General features: G+C 42.7%; 1 protein-coding gene across 1 annotated transcript in view; it reads left to right on the forward strand.

The window, feature by feature from the left end:
- The window catches only part of grin3ba (glutamate receptor, ionotropic, N-methyl-D-aspartate 3Ba), a gene marked incomplete at both ends in the record, with an annotated part of 67,144 nt that overhangs the window by 38,698 nt on the left and 5,466 nt on the right, over positions 1-22,980 (forward strand). Inside the window, 6 exons of the mRNA XM_083998042.1 lie at positions 3,785-4,281; positions 5,082-5,353; positions 6,088-6,324; positions 9,601-9,747; positions 10,084-10,229; positions 13,621-13,736. Coding sequence (XP_083854168.1) covers positions 3,785-4,281; positions 5,082-5,353; positions 6,088-6,324; positions 9,601-9,747; positions 10,084-10,229; positions 13,621-13,736 — 1,415 coding nt within the window. The remainder of the gene's footprint in view (positions 1-3,784; positions 4,282-5,081; positions 5,354-6,087; positions 6,325-9,600; positions 9,748-10,083; positions 10,230-13,620; positions 13,737-22,980) is intronic.

Below are 22,980 nucleotides of genomic sequence, written 5' to 3' on the forward strand. Positions count from 1 at the left end.
GCAGTTTAACTGAACACCAGGATGCCAGAACCATTTGGCATGGAGGGCCAGAGGCTAAAACAAGTGGAGAGGGAGCCGTGTTTGAAAAGGACATTATTGGACATCCGTTATTAGAGTGAAAAAACGGTTTAATAGGTTTAATGTGATGAAAGTGCTAATTTTTAGCCACGCTTGCAACGTAGATTAATGGATGGAGATGTCTGTCAGTCAGCCTGCGAACCACTTAAGCCCAGACTAAAATATTTCAACAGCTATAGAATGGATTGACTTTGAAATTGTGTACAGACGTTAATGGTCCATGGAGGATGAAGCCGACTATTTGCTAATACCCCTACTTTTCCTCCTGTGCCACCATGAGGTCGACGTTTATGACTTTTTTTTTAAGTGAAATGTCTCAATAACTCTTGGTTGTTGCATTGCCGTGCACTTTTTGCGTTAACGTACCACTCTGGTTGATTTGTAACAACACTGTTGATCTCTTGCAGAACACCACCGTGCAGCCTTACAAAGCTCCGTGCCGTTAAAGAGGAACTAAGCAGGATTTCTCCCGTGGCTATGCTACATTTTTACCTTAATTAAAAAGCTCCAGACTAATTGTGATAGTTAACTACATGACTTGTGACTTGTTATGAGTGAGAACGGAGGCTCTCTGCCTTCCTGGCGTCTCACGGCTGAAAACCAACCTTTCAGCATCAGTTACTCGTTCGCCGTCCCGGTGTCCCAGCTCTCATCTCTGCTCACTGTGACACAAACACACTCCGTAACCGGCAATCTTTTGTTTATGACGGTTAAAACAACAAAAATACACACGTTGTAACATCGTTTATATTATGTAACGTCATCCGCCGCTCCATGTATTGATTTTTCACTGTCTTCATTGTAAAAAAAATGCACATGGACGAGAGGAGCGTTAGCAAAACAGCGGAAAAGCGACCAGACTTGCATAGTTCCCCTTAAAACTTCTTATAATGTTAACAATCTAACAACAAGTTGTGCTTTTAAACTAACTCGGACTTCATAAGGACACCAGGGGAAGCCACAATCTTTCTGTGGCAGGCCAATTAGGACACTGTCTACACTATCTGAATGGACTATTTATAATGGAGTTCGCCACAATATGGTATCAATGACCTTTGTTCCTGGCCTGTGAGAGGCTGATAAAAGAGGTCATTCTATCGCAATATTCAAACCAGTCCAGTTATACTTCTTTGCCCTCCAGTGTACAGCCTGATTCTTATCCCCCCCTCTGCAACAGCCCGACATGCCACTGCTCCAGAGAGCCCTAACAAAGCTGAAGGAAGTGAGAGACTTCCACATGGAAAAGGCAATTAACAGCTCAATGCCCAAGGGACAGAGCAGCAAAGGCAGGGAGGGAGAGGGGATGTCTGGAGATATAAGTGAGAGAGGAAGGTGTATGAGGGGAGCGGGGGGGCACACACAATATTACTGTTTCCAATTCAAAGCACTGGCACAATGAGGATAGAGCTAACTATGAGAAACTATAGCCACTTTTGATGTAGTTCTTCCGAATGTCCAGAATAAAAAAAAAATCCCATGGTACTTATTCCCAAAAATACAATTGGAGAAAGTTCCCAAAGACAAAACAGATGAAAGACAAAGGAAGTAGGAAATAGCTTTTTGAAGAAAAAAAAATAGAAGGAAAATAGGAATAAAGTCAAAGAAAAGGAAGGAGAAACTTGTTTGGAAAAAGGATGTGAGGGAGGAGACAAAAGGAAAGAAGGGAGGGAAATAGATCGGAGGGTTGTTGTTATCAGAGTGAGATCTGCCAGTCAGTGCCATCTCACTCGACACAGCTGCCACGCTGATTCTATCTTCCCTGAAGAGATTAAAACCACTGAAACAAGCAAGCCTCGTATCATCCCCCCCTCCCCCCTCAGACAGGCAGACATAGACAGAGGGAGTAAACTTTCCTCCAAACTAAAAGGAGATGGAGTGATAAGAGAGTGCGACACATGCCTGGGACTCTCTTATAGAGTCATCATTTACCGGCCACTCTGCTGACATTTACTGAGTAAACTGGGGCCAGGTGTTAGTGAGAGGAAGCCATCCCTCTCTGACACCGCCTGGCTGACTTATCAACCTGCTTTGACAGCCACAGTCATTCTTTAAATGCAGCTTCTGGTCTAGAGCAACACAACAACAACGGCAAACAACAAAGAAGCCATAACTAAAAAAGGAGCCGTTTGAAAATATGCCATACGCTTCACACCCTTTGCTCTCATCTGTGTGTTATCTCACTCCCCTATCTCAGGTTCTTCTCTTCTGGGCATGAATCCAAAAATGTCACAAACTGTGGTAAGAGGAGGGGGGAGTTCAGTGCATTGCTTTTCTCTGCCTATAACAGATGTAAAGTGAAGCTTATGGTTAATTTTTTCATAAACTCCACCAGTGGTGGCCAGCCGCAGCCATTACACTATAGTATATGAGTCTGGAGTGGGTTGGCTTGATGAATCTGCTGTCTATGGGATATGATGATTCAGCCCCGCTATTACCATGAGTGATTTCAGCTCAAGGCAAGGCTAGCACTTCCGCTTTATGGTCGAAGAGAAAGAGAGAGCTGCTGATGAGGAAACATAAGTTAACGTGGAATAGGATAGGAATGACTTTCAAATCAGAGTCATTTTTAATCAGGTTCTTGGGAATTATGGTGCAAGGAATGGGTTTATGAATTGATATCGCGCTGTTGTGGTATATCACTAGGTAAAAAATGAAGGCAGTTAACATAAGCATAAGGTGAATAAGCAAATCCTGACACGCATCCATGTATTGTGTTCATTCTGTGCGGTTCAGAAAAGCTTTTAGCACAATCTAGGCTCGGAGGTTTAGGTTAATGACCCTCATGGCCAATTTAGTCATTTAATTTTCCTTTGCATATCCCGGATTTAATGGAGAAAGTTCCGCAGCGGCCGTTATCTTTGCTCATCAATTCATATAACTTGGAGATGAGGGCTGGAGACAAAAAAAGAAAGACTAAAACAAGGAGGGAAAGAGAGAGATGTTAAGAGAGAAATGCTATTTCTGTGCTCCATAGGAGAGGGTTTACCAACCTTTTTCCATTAACAGGAAAGAAAACTTGCCATTTCTATCCTTGACCCCGAGACGCAATCAACAGTCCCTACACGGTTCAACACATGGCCCACTGCAATGATCCCTGCATACGTTAACATTTAAACAACGCTTTACGATTTACAACGACCTCCATGACAATCCCTCACTAATCAAGACATGATCAAACAGCACTAGTACGGCTTCACATCGAGACGTCACCTGGCGATGTCCACATGATCAAATGCTAAGACATGAGCTAACAATCCTGGCACGGTTCAAGAGGCCAGGGCAGATTTATGAGCGTACGGGGATTGCTCTCCCTAATATATTCCACCGTAAAGACCAATGCGGGTCACCAGGCAAGTGAGGTGAATAGCAATGACTGTCTGTATGGACTCGTAGATAGGAGGAGACCCTTTCTGCACTGCATTAACTTTTAATTATGACTTTCTGGGAGATGCAATTACCCATCTGACACTAGGCTTGCTAAAGCTGCACAGCCAGACCATGCCTGTCTGCAACACCGTTTGTAACTTTTTTCTTGCTTTTTCCCCTGTTTTTTTTTTTTTTTTTTCCATCTGTCTGGTTTTGCCTAGAGCATGATTGTAGGTTACAATTCTAAAGTACAACACCACAACATGAATATTGCATTTTTTTCTCCCCACAGTTTTCTCATCTCTCACTTATTGTCCTGTATCTCTCTCTGTCCCATAAGATTTCTCTCTAACACTTCCTTCACTGGAGCCACGGGCCTGATCCAGGTGGACGCCGGGCTCTCTCGGGTCCTGTCCTCCCAGCTGTTCCACGTGTGGAGTCTGAAGAGGGGCGCTCTGGGCCAGCCAGCCTGGGTCACCGTCGGCCAGTGGACCCGGGGCAGACTGGTGTTAGAGGGAGGGATCCTAGGGCTGGTGGGTGGGTTCGGGAGCAGCCAAGGACAGGGTCTCGGTGCCGGGGTGAGGGGAGGGGACGGCCAGGGCGACAGCAACAACGGAGGACGTTGGAGGCCGGGTCTCTCTGTCGAGGGACACCGCCTACGCGTGGTAACGCTTGTGGAGCACCCGTTTGTTTTCACGCGGGAGGTGGACGAGGACGGATTGTGTCCAGCTGGGCAGCTTTGCTTGGACCCCAGAACCAACCGGTCCGACATCATCCAGAGTCTCTTCAACCAGCTGCACAACCCGAACAGCACTGCTGCAGAGTCAGAGGGCAATGGTAAGTTTTCCTTTGGCACTTCACGGTGACGTACTGGTACACCGTTGAACTCGGAAATACACCTGATATAAATTCTTTATGTTAAGTTGAAGCTTCTCAAATGTTATGTCTGAGACCTTTTGGCCTAGAACTCATTGCTATGTAACTGGCCGAACCTGTACTCCTCCTCTTTAAGACTAAAGTAGGTTCTAGTAGTAAAATCAATAAGGGATCATGGCTAGTCAGTCCGGTTCAAAAAAATACCAGGCGCAATCTCAAGGGCTTGGTTGCATAGCTACATCTTGGTTTTTTTGAATGAAGAGGATTAAAGTCTTGAAATCAATAAGAGATCAAGACAACAGTGTCAAAGAAAGGCCAGCTACTATATGTCTGAATAACAACTATTAAGTGTAGAATACATGCACCCTACTGAATAGCAACAAATATCAAACTCTCTAACTTTCTTTAACTAGAATCAGCAGATGGTCTCTCTCATTGCAAAAAAGGTTTTGCCAGAAAAACTAAAATGGCCAAAAGTGTAAAAATGTATATTATAGCGTCTCCATCTCGCTGACACGACTTATTTTCCCAAGGGTTGTTACATTTTTCTCTTTAATGTTACTCCATGTTTATCCATCCTGGACACTATGCTAATTAAAAACACATGAGCTGAGATGTGCTGCGAGGATCCATCAATATTTTTCCATGATCCATGGACAAATTCCCAGAAGTAACCCCCCATCCCTTTTACATTTCCAAGGCATGTACATGAATACCTGGATTGATAAAAAATTCATCATCACCACTTCTTTCCACTTCAGACCTGCCGGACGACCTCAGGAAGTGCTGCTATGGCTACTGCGTCGACTTGTTGGAAAAACTTGCAGAAGACATGGGCTTCACCTTTGACCTCTACATTGTGGGAGACGGGAAGTACGGGGCGATGAGCGGGACAGGACGCTGGACGGGGCTGGTCGGGGATCTGCTGAGTGGAACCGCTGACATGGCTGTCACCTCTTTTTCCATCAATTCTGCCAGGAGCAGAGTCATCGATTTCACCTCGCCCTTCTACTCCACCAGCCTGGGCATTCTGGTACGATGGCCCAAAGTCATCATTAGTTTGAGCTTTTGAGTTTGCATTTTTAATGCCTGCAGACGACACGGGGCATGTTCTGAAAATATTCTGTATTGCGAGTCAGTGGCGGCGTTGCGGGTCTCAGTGTTACTTTGATTCGTCAATCTCGTTCTCTCTGTGCCTGACACTATTCCAGTACGACTTGACGATACAGTCTGCAACTACTTAATTTTGCCCTTCTGCCCCGCTCGCCCAGTCTTCTGGTGAGCAACTCGAGATCATTAGTTGGGGAATAATTAGTTTGCTGAGTTTTCAGTGGGCACGTTAATTATGAAAGTTCAATATGTGAGCCAGTCTAAGAGCGTATAATGAGTTTGAGAGGCATTTTGTGGAGCCGTCTTAGCAGATTCCTCCAACATGCTGCAGTTATTCTTTGATTTGTTAACATCTCCCTCTGCGGCTGACAAACTGCAATGCATAATATGATCTGACAATACAGTTCCATTTGAAAATGAGAACTCCATCATTTGAAAAAGTGATTTCTTGTCCTTGCAAAAAATGATGAATAGCACAAAACAATGTGCACAATTTAAAGAAAAAAAAAACTAATTATGCCTTGGAGAGTTAAGGAGAAGTCTACTAGATGCTACAGACCGCATGCTGATATCAATCAGTGTTGCACATAATGTGCAGATAGTAATCGTCCGTATCAAGCCAGTCTCTTGCACAGGTGTTTCTTTATGACCCACCAGGTTCGTAGTCGAGACACTGCAGCTCCCATCGGAGCCTTCATGTGGCCTCTGCACTGGTCCATGTGGGTGGGCATCTTCGTCACGCTGCACCTCACTGCGCTCTTCCTCACCTTGTACGAGTGGAACAGCCCCTTCGGCATGACCCCCCACGGAAGGAACAGGCTGCGTGTGTTTTCCTACTCCTCAGCCCTCAATCTCTGCTACGCCATACTGTTCGGACGCACTGTCGCCACCAAGGTATAGTAGCTCTATTGTTTTTTTGTGATAAATGGGCATCAGGCCGGGAGGGGAAGTGATTAGAAATTGCAGAGAGAGGGAAGAGGGCAGAGACCACACAAACAGTGAGGGCAAGTTGAGAGTGAGGGGGGAAGGAGGCATTGTGAAATATGATAGAGATGGCCAAGCATGCGAAAAGATAGATAGGAGAGAGGTTAAGAAGGTAGGCAGTGATGAAGTAGAGCGGTACAGGGAGGATAATGCACATGGAGGGAGGGAGAGGCGAAAGGGTAAGTGGGCTGACAGAGATTGAAGGAGTTATGGCGAGGATGATGGGGATAGATGAAGGTGGGAAAAGAGGGAGCGAGTAGAGGTTAATTCCCCGAAGTAGTCAGACACAAAGTTGAAAACAAGAAGGCAGAGGGGGGGAAGAAGGCCGGTGGGGGGAGGGGGTAAAAAGGTGAAAGTGTACATCAGAAAATGGGCTTCTAAAAGAAGGTAATAGGGAGGTTGAGTGAGAGATGGCGAGATAGGGTTATAAGGGTAAGTGGGTAAGCAGTGACGAGAAAAGCCACAGAATGAGGGTGCCATGGAGGTGGGTAGACACCGGATGATGGGAAGGGGAGGGGGCAAGTGGGTGGGCAATGTTGGAGGGGTAGGAAACAAGGGTTCCTATGAGATAAATATGATGGCTGTGTGAAGTCAAATCCTCACAGTTAGGCAATTGTTTATATGAATAAATACTGCATGTCATTTGTGTAGAGATAATGAAAATAACCTTTGCAGTAACAGTATTCTTTAGAGGTTGTCAGAATTGACTGATCACGCAACATCCACAGTCACACAATGGCGATGAAAAACAACTGTATCCCCTCCTATCTTTGTTTTTTTTAAACAGCAACATACTGTGCATGAATCCATCACTATGATAGCTTATGGTCGCCTCACATTTCCATGCAGCACATTCAGATAAATATCCGAGACATTATTTGCGTAAATTATTCCTGCCTATCCTGCCTGTCGTGCCACTTTGTGTGCAACCACCCCACTGTAATTTTTCTATACAAGCGCATAATCACATTTTGTCCCTAAAGGAAGCAGTGCAAAATGACTTCAGTGGAACAGAGGCCAAGTGATTAGACAGACCTTCCCATAATTGAAAGGTCACAGGTTTGATTCTTGCAACTGGCAATGTGTCAATTAACAGGTTGTGTTCATTAGCAGCCTTATGACCTGTAAAAATGTCCTTGAGCGGCTCTCTGAACCTCTGTGTGCCGGGTCAAAGCCAAGCAGTCAAGTTTATTTATGCTGTGGGGAATTCTAAACCTTCACTGGAGAGTCAAAAATGTAATGAGATTAAGGCCACCTGGAGAAATAAGTCTGTCATAAAATATGTCAACTGGAGAAAATGCTGCTGAAAACCAAAAATACAAGAGCAGAAATCCAAGGAACATAAGTTGTAATCATTAAACATGTCTGTCCAGCTAGTAGTTCACTTTGTGCAGTGGTACTTGAACATTATTTCTTTAGTGCGTGAGGTTACATACCTTTACAATAATTACTGCATTGGTTGTGTAACCCTATTATTTCTCCTCATTGTGGAAACTGGTCCTGCAGCGATCAGGGTTCAAAAGCCGTTCCCTTTTATTCGAGTGAAAAGCAGAAACATAGCCTTTGAGAATACAAACGAGTGGCTAAGCTCGTGTGACAATGAAATAGCAGTATAATATATATATATATTTTGTTTGGTAATGCTATATTTTTGTTTATTTTATTTCCTAATAGATTTCTGGACAGAACCCTGCGGTCTGCTAGAGGAAACAGACATTGTTATTGTAGTTAGTTTGCATTGATTTACAAATGAATGCACCAGAAAAAAAAATTCTGCAATTAAACCTAAAAAGTTTACTTCATGCATTAATTTAATATTGGAAACTTATCCCCATTCAGTCTATCCTATATTTGTGGACATTATGCTATATACATATACAGTATATATTAGCTAACTTTTATAGCTCTGAGGCATGTAACAAACTTCTTAGAATTTATGGACCTATAAAATAAAATGTTTCATTTTTCCGTATCATATGATGCAGATGGACTTGAAGCCACTAAGTCTGTGCTGTAAGTGAGAAACATTAAAAAGCAGCTAAGTCATGTCAGCTAACTTGCTGAAACGAAACACAAAAGTGGAAGCTGTTTTTTCTCGGGCTTTGTCTGAAATCACACAGCCTACCTGCTATTTCTTAAATTAATAACTGACCTGGCACCTTCATAAGTCTGCCTCAGCCCCGTTATCACTGTAGCTAAACTTCATCCCGAACAGAAAGCTTGACCTGCGTAATAACAACAACAGCAGCATCTGAGGGGAACAGGAACATTCAGTGACGTGTTATCAGCACTTAGCTTGTGAGCACAATATGAAATTTTGCTTACCGTCTGAAGAAAACACATAAAGCACTGCAGTGCCCAAAGGCATCCTGATCATTATCTTCAACAAAGCACTACACAGAAAAATATTACTGGAGAATCTGTGTTTGTAATATGCGCAGCGTGCCATCCCTCTCTCTTTCTTTCTCCTCTTTCGGCTCACCAGCTAATTATGCTGAGAGTTCAAAACATCTCAAACACTTTTGCAATAATGGGTTACAACCTTGTTTGTATAATTAACGTCTCATTAATCTCAACCTTTTAAAACACTAGAAATTCATCTCTTTTTCCTTCTGTTAAGTGGATTTTAATTGGTGAAGTAAATAAATGATCACAGTGTTCAGGTGGATTCATTCCCCAAGGCGAGCAATTTCATGGGAAGATATTTCTGATGTGTCTCACCAACAGTCACACTTTGTTAGCGCTGCTCTCTTGCAGTAACTCTTCCCCTGGTCTGTTTTGATTAACTTGATTACGTTTATTCTGGAGTTAAATTGGGAATTTAGAGGAGGAGAAAGAGGATGTTGAGAGGAGCCTCTAGGGGACGACTGTGCATTTATGTCAGCACCTGAAAGCACCCCCCCCTTTTTTCACACATTTGTATTCTAATTTGTTTTAACCAGCGCTCTCATTCCTCATACACTCTGTTAGCTCAGAATCCTGTGTTGTTTGCTGTCATGCAGTTTAATTCTTGTTTTGACGTCATGACATCTTTTTCACTTTGAGATATTTTTAGATTCTCACATCATCCAGACCTGCTGTTTGTGCTCCTTTTTTGTTCTGATTAATTATTTTTCTATGCTAATAGTTACACAACAACAACAACAACAACAACTAAAACTCTTGGGATACATTTCCATTCTGCAGACTCCTAAATGCTGGACGGGGCGCTTCCTCATGAATCTTTGGGCTATCTTCTGCTTACTGGTGCTGTCCAGCTACACTGCCAACCTAGCCGCCGTCATGGTTGGGGAGAAGACCTTCGAGCAGGTCTCGGGAATCCATGACGACAAGGTTAGACCGCACACAAGGACACAAACTTGCAGCTGCATGCATGTCAGCATTCACCCCACACACACACATACAAAGACACAGCTACATGTACACACAAACTAATCTTACACAAGGACAAGCTAATGAGTAAAGAGTGGAATTATTTGTGAAGGATTATCGCTTTCCATATCCCTAAACCCTGTAGGGAGTTCAGGGCTACAGTGAATTTGATATGAGCCCCATCATGATATCCACACCCCCCTTTCCCCCCTCACTCCCTTTGCTCTATAATCACCTCTACTGCTGTCTCCACCCATGCCTTCCTGTGCCGCCCGCCTCTTCCCCCCCCCTTCCCAGCTGCACCATCCCTCCCTGGGCTTCCGTTTCGGCACGGTGAGGGAGAGCAGCGCCGAGGATTACATGAAGAAGAGTTTCCCAGAGATGCACGACTACATGAGACGCTTCAACCAGCCCACCACCCCAGAAGGCGTGCACATGTTAAAGTAAGACACAAACGCTTACATGCACGGCGCCATGCACAAGACAAGACCTCTGATTAAAATCAAATCCGCACCTAAACAATGCAGTCTTGTTTACATCTGCTATCTGTATTCTGCACTTACGTTTCCATGCATACCGTGCATAACAATTGTGTATACTGACAAGAACAAACGTTTCTTTTTATGGATGCAACGCTCTGGTTTTCAAGCTGAGAGAGACTGTTGTTTACATTTGCTCCTAAATCATAGGAGTACGTAGTTTAATGTAAGTTCTGCGTTTGATTTTTGCTCAGAATTTTTTTTTTCCATCTGCAGTGTTGTGTCTGAGCCTTCTGTGGATGTTTTCTCACATATACCACACTCAACATGTTGTTTGCTCTTGCATCTGAGAGAGATTTGAATAACTATGTGAGCTGCATATACTTACACCCTGCATTAGCTTGAGATCTACCTTATCCAGAGGCATTTAAGCACAAAAGTGTAAATGAGGTGAAAGCGTATGAATCACATAAATTTCATTAACAAAAGGCCACGCAATTTATGAGGGAAAATAACTGAGGTTTTTTTTTTTTTTAAATGAAGTGTTGAATTGATGCAATTAGGGCCGAGGACGAGTGGTTGAATTGGATGTCGAATGGGGATAGAGAACAGATGAAAGCAAAGAGGCACGGCAAGTTTATTTTTATCACACATTTAATTCACAAAGGCAATTGAAAGTGCTTTACATAATACATAAAAAAGAGAGATACAGAACAAGACAATAAAAAACATAAATCTAAGGGATAGGAGCAATTTTGAGAGAAATAAGAAAGTACTTTGAGATAATAGTAAGTGGTTAAAGTTCAGCCAAAGGCAAAGGAGAAAATAAAGGACTTTAACTTGGTATTAAAGGTAGTTTATATTTGCTGGCTGTTAGCCCGGCCCTGTGGGGCCTGGTAGCTAAGTGATGCTTCTTCAAGTTTAGTTTGCTCCGGGAATAGTTATTAGTCTGCTACAGTACCACATGACCTGAGAGGCTGAGAAGATCCTATTATCTGTTTCATGTTACAACCGGTCTCGATTGTGCTAATAACATAAAACCTGTTTGTTTGTTTTTTACTCACTGGACACATAACTTTTATTGTAACACAACTTAGGTTTTTGATTTGATGATCAGTAAGGAGTAAGAAGTCAAATCTTCACTTTCTCTAGTAGTACAGGTAGCCTTAGCTTCCTCTTCTTCTTCCTTGTTGTTTGCATAAAGCACATTACCAGTTTCTTTTATTTACTTTTTTTTTTTTTAACATTCAGATTGATCAGAAACAGGATAAGATGCCACAGTGTCACAATATAAAAACATTCTCAGTGGAGTGGCACTTCATGTTACTGAGTTAGACAGCATATCTAATACATTGCAAAAGTAAATTTGGAAGCAGGGAATTACCTTAATATATTATTTTTAATCAGACCACATTTTAATAACTTGTGTTTAATAACTTTAATAACTGGGTTTGATGACTGCAGTTAAACAGTTAGTCATGGTTGAGGGACTATTCAGATCCTGACATGTACAAATCTTGCAATGTGCAAAATAAGTTTTAAATTATGCAAAATCCACCCATCAATCATCCATCAGCCACTATATCTCTCATACATGGGGGGTGATGTAGGGGGTAGAGCCAAGCCCAGCCGACACAGGGAGAGGGCTCGCATTACGTATGCGCCCTGTACTTTTACTGAAAGTAAAACTACTTATAATCCAGGGAGAGATCTCTGTGTGTTGTACTATTATAGTTTTATATCATTGAATTATTATACATGATGCGTTTATGTGTTAGTCACATTTTACTGTTTTATTCAGTCAAGATGGAACTAGATTTTACTCATGCATGTAATCTTCTTCTGTAACTAATCAAAATATATTGAAATGGAAATATTCAGGTACGACACATATAGAGAGCTCAGTTAGTTATGTTACACAATTTGAATTCAGATATGCTGAATAAATCATAATATGCAAACTATGGTTTACCCAAGCACAGATACACACACACAGCAAACACAACTCACAGCTACCGTATAACCACATATGCTTCCCAGACACAATGCCTCCTCCATAGAGCGCCCGCAGAGATGCTGAGATAGTGCATGTGCTGACTTAGTGGTACAAGTGGGAAGATACAAAGCGCTTGTTCAGAGAAAGAGGATGAGAACGCGGCAGATGAAGGGAGCGTTTGTTTGCGAGCGCGGCAAGGCAGAAGTGGAAGTCACAGCAGTGCAGGGAACCAGAGTGAGGCTGTAAAATACTGTGTTGGCAGAACTACTGACCCCAATACTGCACTCAAATCTTAGACAGGAAAAAAACCTTCTCCTGGTGAGAGAACGCTGGAGGCTACATATGCAGCTGCACATTAATGTACTGGCTCAGAGGAAATAATGCAAGCTTAAGCACATACCTAGACAAGAGCTTACAACTTGCAGTCGTGCCTATACACTTTCATGCCAAGTGTGATGCATCCTCACACACACACAAACACAACTCCAGGGCCCAGGCATCAGATAGCTTGCGACCCTCTTTAGTCCCAAAAGAAGTGTCTGTCCCCTCCCTTCCCCCCTGTGCCTCCTGTTTGACAGGTCTAGACAGAGAAAAACAGACTTTCCTGCTTTGCCAGCAGAGCAAAGACTTTGTAAAGTCAACCTTTTGTTCAGCAGCAAACGTCCTGAATAACAAGAAGTTTCAGGTAATTTGATCAGGCTGGTTTGGCTTCCCCATTAGATTGACTATTTATGCGTGTGCGCGAGTGTGCTTCGAACCAGTACATGCATTTATACTTGTTTATCTGGCTGACATTTAAATTTGGTGTATGCGAATGTGTCTGTGCGCAAACGTGCGTGTAACTGAGTTTGTTTGTAGATTTTGGAAGTCTGGGCGTGCGTGTCAACAAAAGTGCATCTTTTCTTCTTTATCGCTCAGTTTGTGCGTATAAGTGTATTATTCAAATCTAATGAGTTTTTCACTTTGTATCCTGAATCTTCTACCGGCCGTGGTCAACAGCAGAGGCACCGTCTGTAATTAGGGGTCAATTAAGGTCAATTGGATCGATATAGCGGGAGTAGGGAGAGTCTTCGGGAGTGTGTAATGCCTTATCAGTGTGCCACAGAGGCTGTTGGTTTAGGTAATGATGTATGTGTTTACACAGTGTATTAGAATGTAGTTAATCTCATCCTCTGTATAAATGACGAAGTAGGTTGACAGCCCCAAAGTACAAGGTTCCTGTACAAGTCTGAGAAAATCCGGGGAAGTAAATCAGATTTACAGGTCTACAAAAGTTTGAGGTTAATTGTATTTAATTAATGCTTCTCCATTTCCTCTGATGTGCGTGTGTGTGTCTGTGTGTGTGTGTTGGTGGTGAAGGACAGATCCTCCTGCCCTGGATGCGTTCATCATGGATAAAGCCCTCCTGGACTTTGAGGTCTCTATTGATGCAGAGTGCAAACTGCTCACTGTGGGGAAACCGTTCGCTATTGAAGGTACACACACACACACACACAATTACACACACACACACACTTGTATTGAGATCAAATTAACTCGAAGTCATCCCCTGAGGGCATTTTTTAAAATGATCTCAAAACTCAACCCCCACCCCCTCCACCTCCACCTCTCTGCAAAGCACTTTATATCACTCATTTGAAAAGTGTTCTATAAATCAAATTAGCCGTCTTGTTCACTCAGACTTTAGAGGAGGTATTTGTAATTTTTTTGCTATTGCTACATAGCCAGCATTGCCATTAATGGCTGTTTTCTTATCAGTCAGTTCAGTTCAGCACCAGACTTCATTCTTGTATTTGCCAAGAACCTGTCTCCAGAGAAGTGGAAAAGCAATGGCAAGGTTAGCTCTTGTCTTTTTTTCTTTTCTTTTTTCCTGCAATGCTAATCTGCTAGCCCCAATACGTCTCATCAGTTTCCGATAGAAACCCACCGCAGCCCACAATCTGTCCTGCAGACGGAGAGGTGTATTGGAACCTCTCGTCCTCTAAGCACAATGCAAAGCTCTTGTCAAGCGACAATCACTACCAGCACCTGCTCCTTGCAAGAAACAGCAGAAGAAAGTAACAAATAGCCTGTTTAACACAAACAGCTATATATGTCTGACTCAGAGCTTCCCCCCAACCTTCAGCCATGTTCTCAATCACAAAACCAAGTCTGAATATCTTACAATATGACCTTGTGGGGACTTTATTTATTTTTTTGTCCTCATATGAAAAGTGAGTCCCCACAATGTGAGTGTGAAAAAGATTCGTGATCAAGCAAACAACACAGAAACGAGACTGCTACAGAGAAATCCACAAACACATTCACATTGTACACCATGCGTCTACATCTTCACATAGAGACAAAACACACGCACGCACGCACACACAGATTCAGAGTGGAGATCAAATACTGTGGTTAGCTCCTTGACTGACAGAATAACAGTGTTTCAGGGTATGAACTTATAACACCGCAGGGTAAAAGTAGTCAGTCATCTATTATTAACAGCGATGGCCGGTTGGAACCCTTTGGACTTATCACTCACAGGTTGGACTACACAACACAGTCGTGAAGTGTAGAGACAGATCCACTGCCAGGCAAAAACTGCTAATGCTGCATGCAGGGAGGTTATTATTTGATACTCAAGTTCTTGTTTGTTGCTGCATGAAATGTCCATGTAGTACCTTTAAGAGCTCTGATACTTTTGTGTGTGTTCTAGTGTTATTCTTGAAGGAGACAGTTTTCCATTCAAAAGGGATGACATTTCTTTCAAACTAAAAGCACCATATGAACCGTAGCAAGCACGGAGAAGGCACAAAACAGAACCAAGGAGCCTGCAACAAACACTTTACACAGCTGTCATGCTTTTATATTTAACAATGTTGAATTTTCCACTGTTTTGTTTCCATCCATCACTCCATCCTTCCTCAGCATCTTTGGCAACCTGTGCACAGGTGCCAAAAGATTATATAGAGGAACAGGCTGTCCCATGTGTTCTGACTATAGACACAATATCCTGCAACTAGCACTGACATGAAATCCTTAACCTCTTGGGCAAACGTAATTGCAACTTGCATCACAAGAGTCCTGCTTCTGTTTGCTGGTCAATAAGTCCGAAAGTCAATGAGCTCCTATTTGATTCTGCTTTGGTTACAAGACTAATTACCATTGTGTGAATTACCAGCACTAAATCATGTTTTTTTGATCAATTGCACAACTATTATGGCCAGATTAATGCATTGCACGAGTATAGCAGAGGTTGCGGTAGATGTAGTAGTTTCCTTAAGTGTATGCTGTGAACCCATAATACAATGAAGGTTTTCTGCAGAACAGCAGTGTATCACTTCTAGAAACAAAAGCAGCCGAGGACCTGTCAGAAAAAATTATGTCCTGGCTCTAATAAAAGCCTGGTGCTCCCTTTCATTGAGGTAAATAAAGGTTGCAGCCAGTTTACAGTATTCCAGTCACATGCCATCTGCACATATACGCCTTCTGAAGGTGACTTTGAAGTGGAATTTCCACTGGCAGAACACTTTTATTGGATGTATCAAGCGTTTAACCTGTAACCCAAGCTCAGCTCTTATATTGGTATGGAATTATTGTGTGTCCCCATGTCTGCATTTATGTGCATGCATGTGTGTGTGTGTGTGCAGTTTCTCAGCCTTCTTCTCTCCTTCTTTGTGTTGCAGCGACAGGCACACACACAGACAGTAAATAGAGAAAAACTAGTAAGGGTGCCGCAAGGGACCAAACACCAACTTTGATGCAAACTCAAAAGCACTCGCAGCAGAGCCTCAGAAAGACCCCGCTCCCACATTCCCTTCTCACTGTACAGCTCTTGTTCACTGGAGACTTTCTACCACTGTTTCTGACTGTACGAACGAGACAAAACGAGGCGAGAGACTCCGCCGTGGTGTTACTCACGACTGCGAAGGCTGAGAAAGCCGGTTTCATTTGTATGTAGAGTGGGTCGGTTTGATGACCACTTGACTCATTGTCTGCATGAAAACGCAGGTGAGGACTCTGCACAGACGTGAGTAGCTATATTCCCCTGCACAGGCTGTGTGAGGACAGAGAAGATGGGGAGTGAATAACTCAATAAGCCGAAATAAAGTAGAGCAAGAAAGAGCAGGAAATGGTCCAGACAGGAAATGTGTGAGAGAAAAAACACAAGAGGGGGAGAGGCAGGTAGCATATGAGATTTTAAAAAAACAAAAAACAAAAAAACAAAGTTTAAGTAAGAAAAGAACAACAAAGGTAAAGAAAGGGAGTACCAGTGTAGGGGGTGAGCGAGGTGGGAGTTGAGCACCAGAGGAGATAGAGGGCTTTCATTTGCCCACTGCCAGTTTGCGCCTTTCTGCACAGCGAGTGATAAAAGAGCCAGCCAACAGAGTCCCCCTAATCAAGACAAACCTTCACCCCAAGCAGATGGAGTGAGGGAGGGGGAGAGAAGACAGAGAAAGAAAGCAAGCAAGCAAGAGAGAGCGAGAGAGAGAGCGATAGAGAGGAAATGGAAGGAGGAAAGAATGAGAATAAGTGTTATTTGGTCCATGTGAGGATGCAGGCAGGATTAATATAGGGGTTTGTGGTCAGGAGATACAGAGAGACGCAGGGATTGGAGCTGTGTGGAGCAGATGCAGGCAAGGTGCTCTGCAGAAACCTCCCGGCTACTTAAATGGAGAGAGATGCGGGGGTGTCGCTATGCGCCTGTTTCCACTGAGTGCTGTTGGGAGATGTTTACGACAGCCTAGACACACCCCATTAATAATATTGCCACCGAACATGCTGCCACTCGCTGCTTGTTTGTATGTGTATCCGTGTGTGTGCGTGTGTGTATGTGTGCCTGCCCCTGTGTGCGTATAAGTGGACAACACAAGCTCAGTCAAGCGGGACAGAGTGCGTCTGAAGATCAGAATGAGGCTGGCAGAAGATTTTGTGTTGCTGGGGTAAGACTGTTGTTCGTCGGGCAGCTCACGTCTAGCAGGGGCGACGCACGATCGCCTTTGTCTGCTTATGTCTTTTTGTGTATGTGTGTGTGTGTGTGTGTGTGTGTGTGTGTGTCTCCCGTCTATGTGTGTTTAATTCCAAAGCCAGACAGCTCCATTTATAAAACAACACGATTGCTCTAACAGCATGCTGTGACAAAAGTAAAACTAAATATGGAGATCTGAATTAATTGGCTGATTGGCAGACAGCCAATATTTTGATAGGTGATTAATAATTCCTACTCTAATCACAGAATCTCGGCTTCATTAGTGTGAGAATTTGCTGTATTTTCTGTCTTATAAACTTGTAGTGGACAATTTTTCTTTTTAAATAACATTTTATATAGACCAACTCATCAATAAGAAAATAATCATGTTACAGTCATCCGGTAGCAGACATGAAATGATGGATTCCATTAACCCACCCATACTGCTCATATTTCATGCCTTCAGAGTACGGTCAATTTTGGCCGAGGTCAATTTTTTAAACTAGGCCAAGAATTTCCTCATAAGTGCCTGTACTGAATTCTGATCTCCAGATCTATTCAGAATGTATAAATAGCCTATCTGACATTAATAAATGGATGATTAATCCTTAATTAATATTTCATAAAACAGGGAGAATGTGATATTTTTTAGGTTTTACACCACTCGTTTTTAGAGAAAAACATCTACTACTATCACACATAATATCATATCCTGTTTTTTTTTAATCTAAGATATGAACTAAATCCACAACAGTCCTACTGATTTGAATTTATTTTATTTAAAGTGAAAATGGCAAGAACATTCACGAACTGTTGGGATTTATTATATAACCATGCCATTATGACTATGTTTTCAATGCGATATTATCAAAAAATCTTCATAACTACTATCTATAATTACTAATATCAATCCAACAGTAATTAACACTTGACCCCTCCCCCACAGCCCCCTCTTTTGATCTCTGATTTGATCTCAGTTACCGAAAATTAAACAGACTCTCATTTATCTTCTTTGGATTATTTTTGTGTTACTTTGCAGGTGCTCATGTCTGTATCGTGACCTCTGCGTGACCTCTGCTCCTTCAGTCAACCATACAGTATATGCTCACTTCTGTTTTAATCTTTCACTGTTTGACCCACGGCCCCTGTCTCTGTGGCAACCAGGGCGAATGTGTTGGGAACACAGACCTCATGACAGTGTCGAGGTTGCCCTTTGAACTCTGTCATCACCTACCCACAAGAAATACACACAGACATGGCATGTAGTGTCAAAGTTTCAAGATTTCAAAAAATAAAAACAACAAAAAACAAATACCTGTAAAAAAAAAAACCTGACCATAGCTGCAAAACCTGTAGATATTATGCATAAACATAACCAATCAGAAGACAGGCCGGTATCTTCAACTGGTTATGCTGTCAGTGAACAGGACAGATATGTTGGAAATGATCCAAATAGGAGATGAGACTGAGAGAAAATGTATTTATAGTTGAAGGTGAATCTGATCATTCATCTTGATATTGTCACCCAGCACTGACAGATGGTGTGTAACCCTTCTCTATCAGACACAGTGATTAAAGAATACATTATGAAAGATGCCGAGAACGTCGCCTGCAAAAACTATACAGCATATTTTTACTCTGTTGTCTGTTCTTAAAATAAGAAATGGCCATGTTTACGAGCCTATATTGGGTGTTTTGTAACATAACTTGATGCATGGGGTGCGTCTGTGGGCGTGAAGGCGTGTGGGGGGATTTGAGTGACAACTTGTGATGGAATATGTGGACGTCTGGGGGGAAAAGACTCAAAACAAATGACAAGTGGCTGCCCACTTGTATTTCACTGTTTGACTGAGGGCTGTTAAGAAGTGTGGATGGAGATAGGCTGATGACAGAAAAAAAAAGTCTGTCTGGCGCAGCAGGAGGAAAAAAAAATAGAAAAAAGGAAGAGGACAGAGACGTATATAGAGACAAAAGCAATGGACTCCTGAGAGGAGCCGAGCGATAAAGAGAAGAATGGAGTGAAGCAGAAATTGAACGAAAGTGAAGGGATGACAGAGATAAGCAGCGGAATAACTGAACGACTAGCGGCAATGGTGGGAGAGAAATGACCTCGGACAGGGGTAGAGGAAGGAGAAGAGAGAGAGAGAACTGAGGGAAAGGAACAGAGTGAGAGAATATGAGGAGAGAAGAGAGGAAAGCTTAGACAGTCTTTGTCATGTAGGAAGCAGAGTGTGACAGGTACGTGAACCTTCGCTATTCTCCATTTCTGTCCGCAACCCCCATCAGGCTCAAACACCTTGACAGCCAACTCACACACACACACACACACAAACACCAGCCAGGTCCGAGACAACCCCCCTACACACACACCTACACATAGCCGAACAAATATACACACATACACAAAATGCTGTTGGCATGACTGTGTCTTTGATTGCAGTGCAGATGAAATGAAACAAACAATCCCAGGAGGTCTTGTATAGCAATAAATCTCCGAAAGGGTCCTTTGACGCTTAGCTGAGGAACGGATTTACCTGCAGGAATGCGCGCTGTAATGCAAAACAGATGCAGTTTCAAAGTCTAGGCCAGGCAGAGCAGCTAGATTTGTTTTTTTTGGTATTTTTTATTTATTCACACATATGCAAAGAGCACAAATTATTATAGTCGGGAAAAGGAATGCGGTGGAGGGAGAGATGTACAGAAAACCCTCAGAGGGCTGGATCAGGACCTCTCTCTTTCTCTGTCCAATAAAAGAGGAGAGAAAATTATTACCAAATCGGACAAAACGAAAAAGGGAAGATTTGAGGTCGCACACACACACATACACACACACACAGGAATACTTTATACAAATGCACGTCATAAAAGCTTGTGCATGAGCTTGTGCATCAGTGGTGTAGTGGCACAGATGAAATGAAAGTAATGATCAATGCTGGAGAAGAGTACTTAAATCATTTTCTTAATTAAAAAACATTATAGTCATGTGCTTTTACTGCTGTAACTACAGTATACTTTATCGCTGTGTCTGGTCTCATTACTCCACATTCTGCTGGTGTTTCACCTTTAACAAGAGGGAAATAGGGAAATTCTGGGCAATACCGAGCGAAATGATGAAACATTTCCTTCTGATCAAGCACAGATGAATATTTAATTTGCATTAGTGCCAGAATAATTTGAATAATTTTTTGAAGCTATGAAATCCACATCTGTGACACCTGCGAGTTTGGACTCTAATTGCACAGAACATTTTATGATCATATCATATTATATGTTTTGCACGTAAACTATCACTCAACAGTGCAACCAATAACTGTAGCTGTCAGTTGCATGAGGGGAAGCGATGGGTAAATGTCCTTCTAATATTTAGTGGAGCAAGTTCACTCAAAAAGTTGAAATCAAGCATCAGTACTGTAAATATACAAGTTTTGATGCTGATTACACAGTATCATCACCACACAGGTGTGACCTAAGGCTGGTCACAATGAAGGCGCACTGCAAAATATGCTCTTTTATTTTGAAAAAACAAAGATTTTTATATTCAAATATAGGTATTAAACTGTGTTAAAGCAGAAGTAAGCGATCCGGTCGTTTTGGCTAACTTCCTGTCAGCCGATGGAGTTAGCAGTCCCCGCCCTCGTCCCTACGTCACCACATTCACGCACATCCCTTGGCTGCACACACAGAGAGGACCGCCCCTTTATGCCGTTCTCTCTCCTCATTGGATAAAGGTTGTAGGATACAAGGAAAGTTTTCTCCTCGGCTTACAGCAGAGCAGAGTGACTGACAGACCCGTGTTTCGGACCAAACACTCTATATAAGTGATTGCTGTCGGAAGATATAACTATTTAAGACTTATATTAACACAAACATTCTGTTACTTCTGCTTTAAAGATATGCACTGAGTTGATCAGGTTGTTCATCGTTGTCCATGGAGTTTTTGCACAGCTCCCTCTTCAATGGCTGTGCATCTTTTGTGTTTATACAAAAAGGCTCAGATCTTTCATTCCAACTTGCGAGGAAGTGTTGCATTTATATTCCTAGCCAGTATGTTATTAAATTGAATGTGTGAGTTTCAAGATGATTTCCTCCTTCACAGTCATGCTATGAAAATAAAATATAGTCACAAATGTAACAATGAGAGTGCTTTAACAAAAAGCTACACCTGAACAGGAAATGCAGAAGAAAATTGTCAACACAAGAATGAGATTCACACAAGAGTAAATGTAATATCAGAGTGTTAGCTAGTTGCCATGCAAAAGCCGAAAAACTGCCCTTTGTTTGGCCTCGATACAAACCTGGGTCTAATCAGAGGCGATGAACTTGAAGTGCACCTGAAGTGGATGATCTGGCCGTGATAAGTGTTTTTCAAGCAGCAGCGACGGTGATGAGGTCAAGCTAAGGGTCCAATTATCTTCGATGCTATATGGGTAATTTTGTATAGATTCTGGTGTGGTGACAAATTGTGATATTGCACAGCAAGAAAATGTTAGTCTCTGACTTTTTTCCTTCATTGCTGGTGTCATAAAACTGACAGTAAAAATAATACAAAGGAATAAAACATATAGATTTATAGTCAGACTGGTACAAAGTGTCATGTAGCTCTTAAAAATCTTCAGGAAAGCTCGGCGGGAACCTGACGGAAAAACCCCTGACAGAAAAGAAGTGAAGTCTAACAACAATGAAAATGATCAAGCACAAAGGAAAGAGGAAGAAAAAAAAAACAAGAACCCAGTGACATTAACTCATTGAGTGCCAACCACGTAATTTCTCGTTTTTCGTTCCCATGCGTTGAGTGCCGAAAACGTAATTTTACGTTTTTTGCTTTTTTTTTAAATTATGAAAATAGACACTTTAATACACATTATATGTAAATTTGGGGACTCTACGACGAGGAGAACTGAAATAGATGACGATCAAAGTCACATGACAGCTCATGATCTGGAAGTTTTTATCATAACTCGGCTTCTGCAAACGAGTTCTGCATGCAGATGCAGCAGCTGCTGCAGCGCAGCTGCTCTGCTCTCACCCGCGCTGCTGCTCCAGCTGCTCGAGCTGCTCGGAGCTGAACCAGGAAGCTCTCAGCCGACAGTCCGCCCGGTCTTCAGCTGGAGCAACACCGTGTCCTCCCCAAAGTCCCCCCGCGGTAAAATCTGATGGTCTCTGGGCCAAAGCAGACCGGCATCACCGACCCGTACCACAGAAGGACCGCGACCACCGGTGGGACCGGTGTTCGCGAGCCGCGGTGGCCGACTGACCCTCACGCTCCGCGGGGAGAAGCTGTGACACGGCACGGTGCGTCTGTGTTATTGTTGTTTAGTGGCGCCCCCCCCGCCCCCGATGGTGGTTTTGTGAATAGAACAACAACTGTTGTATATATTTATCTTATACGAGCCCTTTGATCCAGAAATGCGAGTGTCAGAAGAGCGACAGACACAAACAGCGCACCTTTCATAAAAGACGCTGTATCTCCTTTTCTAGAAAAAAAGGAGGGATTTTGGTGAAACCCAGCCATGTTTAGCTTGACTTTTCTCAGGAACAGAGGCACGTAGAAACAAACGGTTTGTGGCCACTTGAAGCATTAAGGTAAACCTTTCAATTGAGCCACAGTATGTGTTGGTGGCAATAATATAGAATACACTGTGGCTCTACATAAAAAGTCAAAAATGGTCTAAATTGCCGGTACACTTGACTAAAACTTTGGAAAGGAGCGCGGCACTCAATGAGTTAATTGGGGGCGACAAGGGAAGGCAGTGAAATGTACAGGTGAG

This window comes from Trachurus trachurus, assembly GCF_905171665.1.
Source record: "Trachurus trachurus genome assembly, chromosome: 22".
NCBI classification, from domain to species: Eukaryota; Metazoa; Chordata; class Actinopteri; order Carangiformes; family Carangidae; genus Trachurus; species Trachurus trachurus.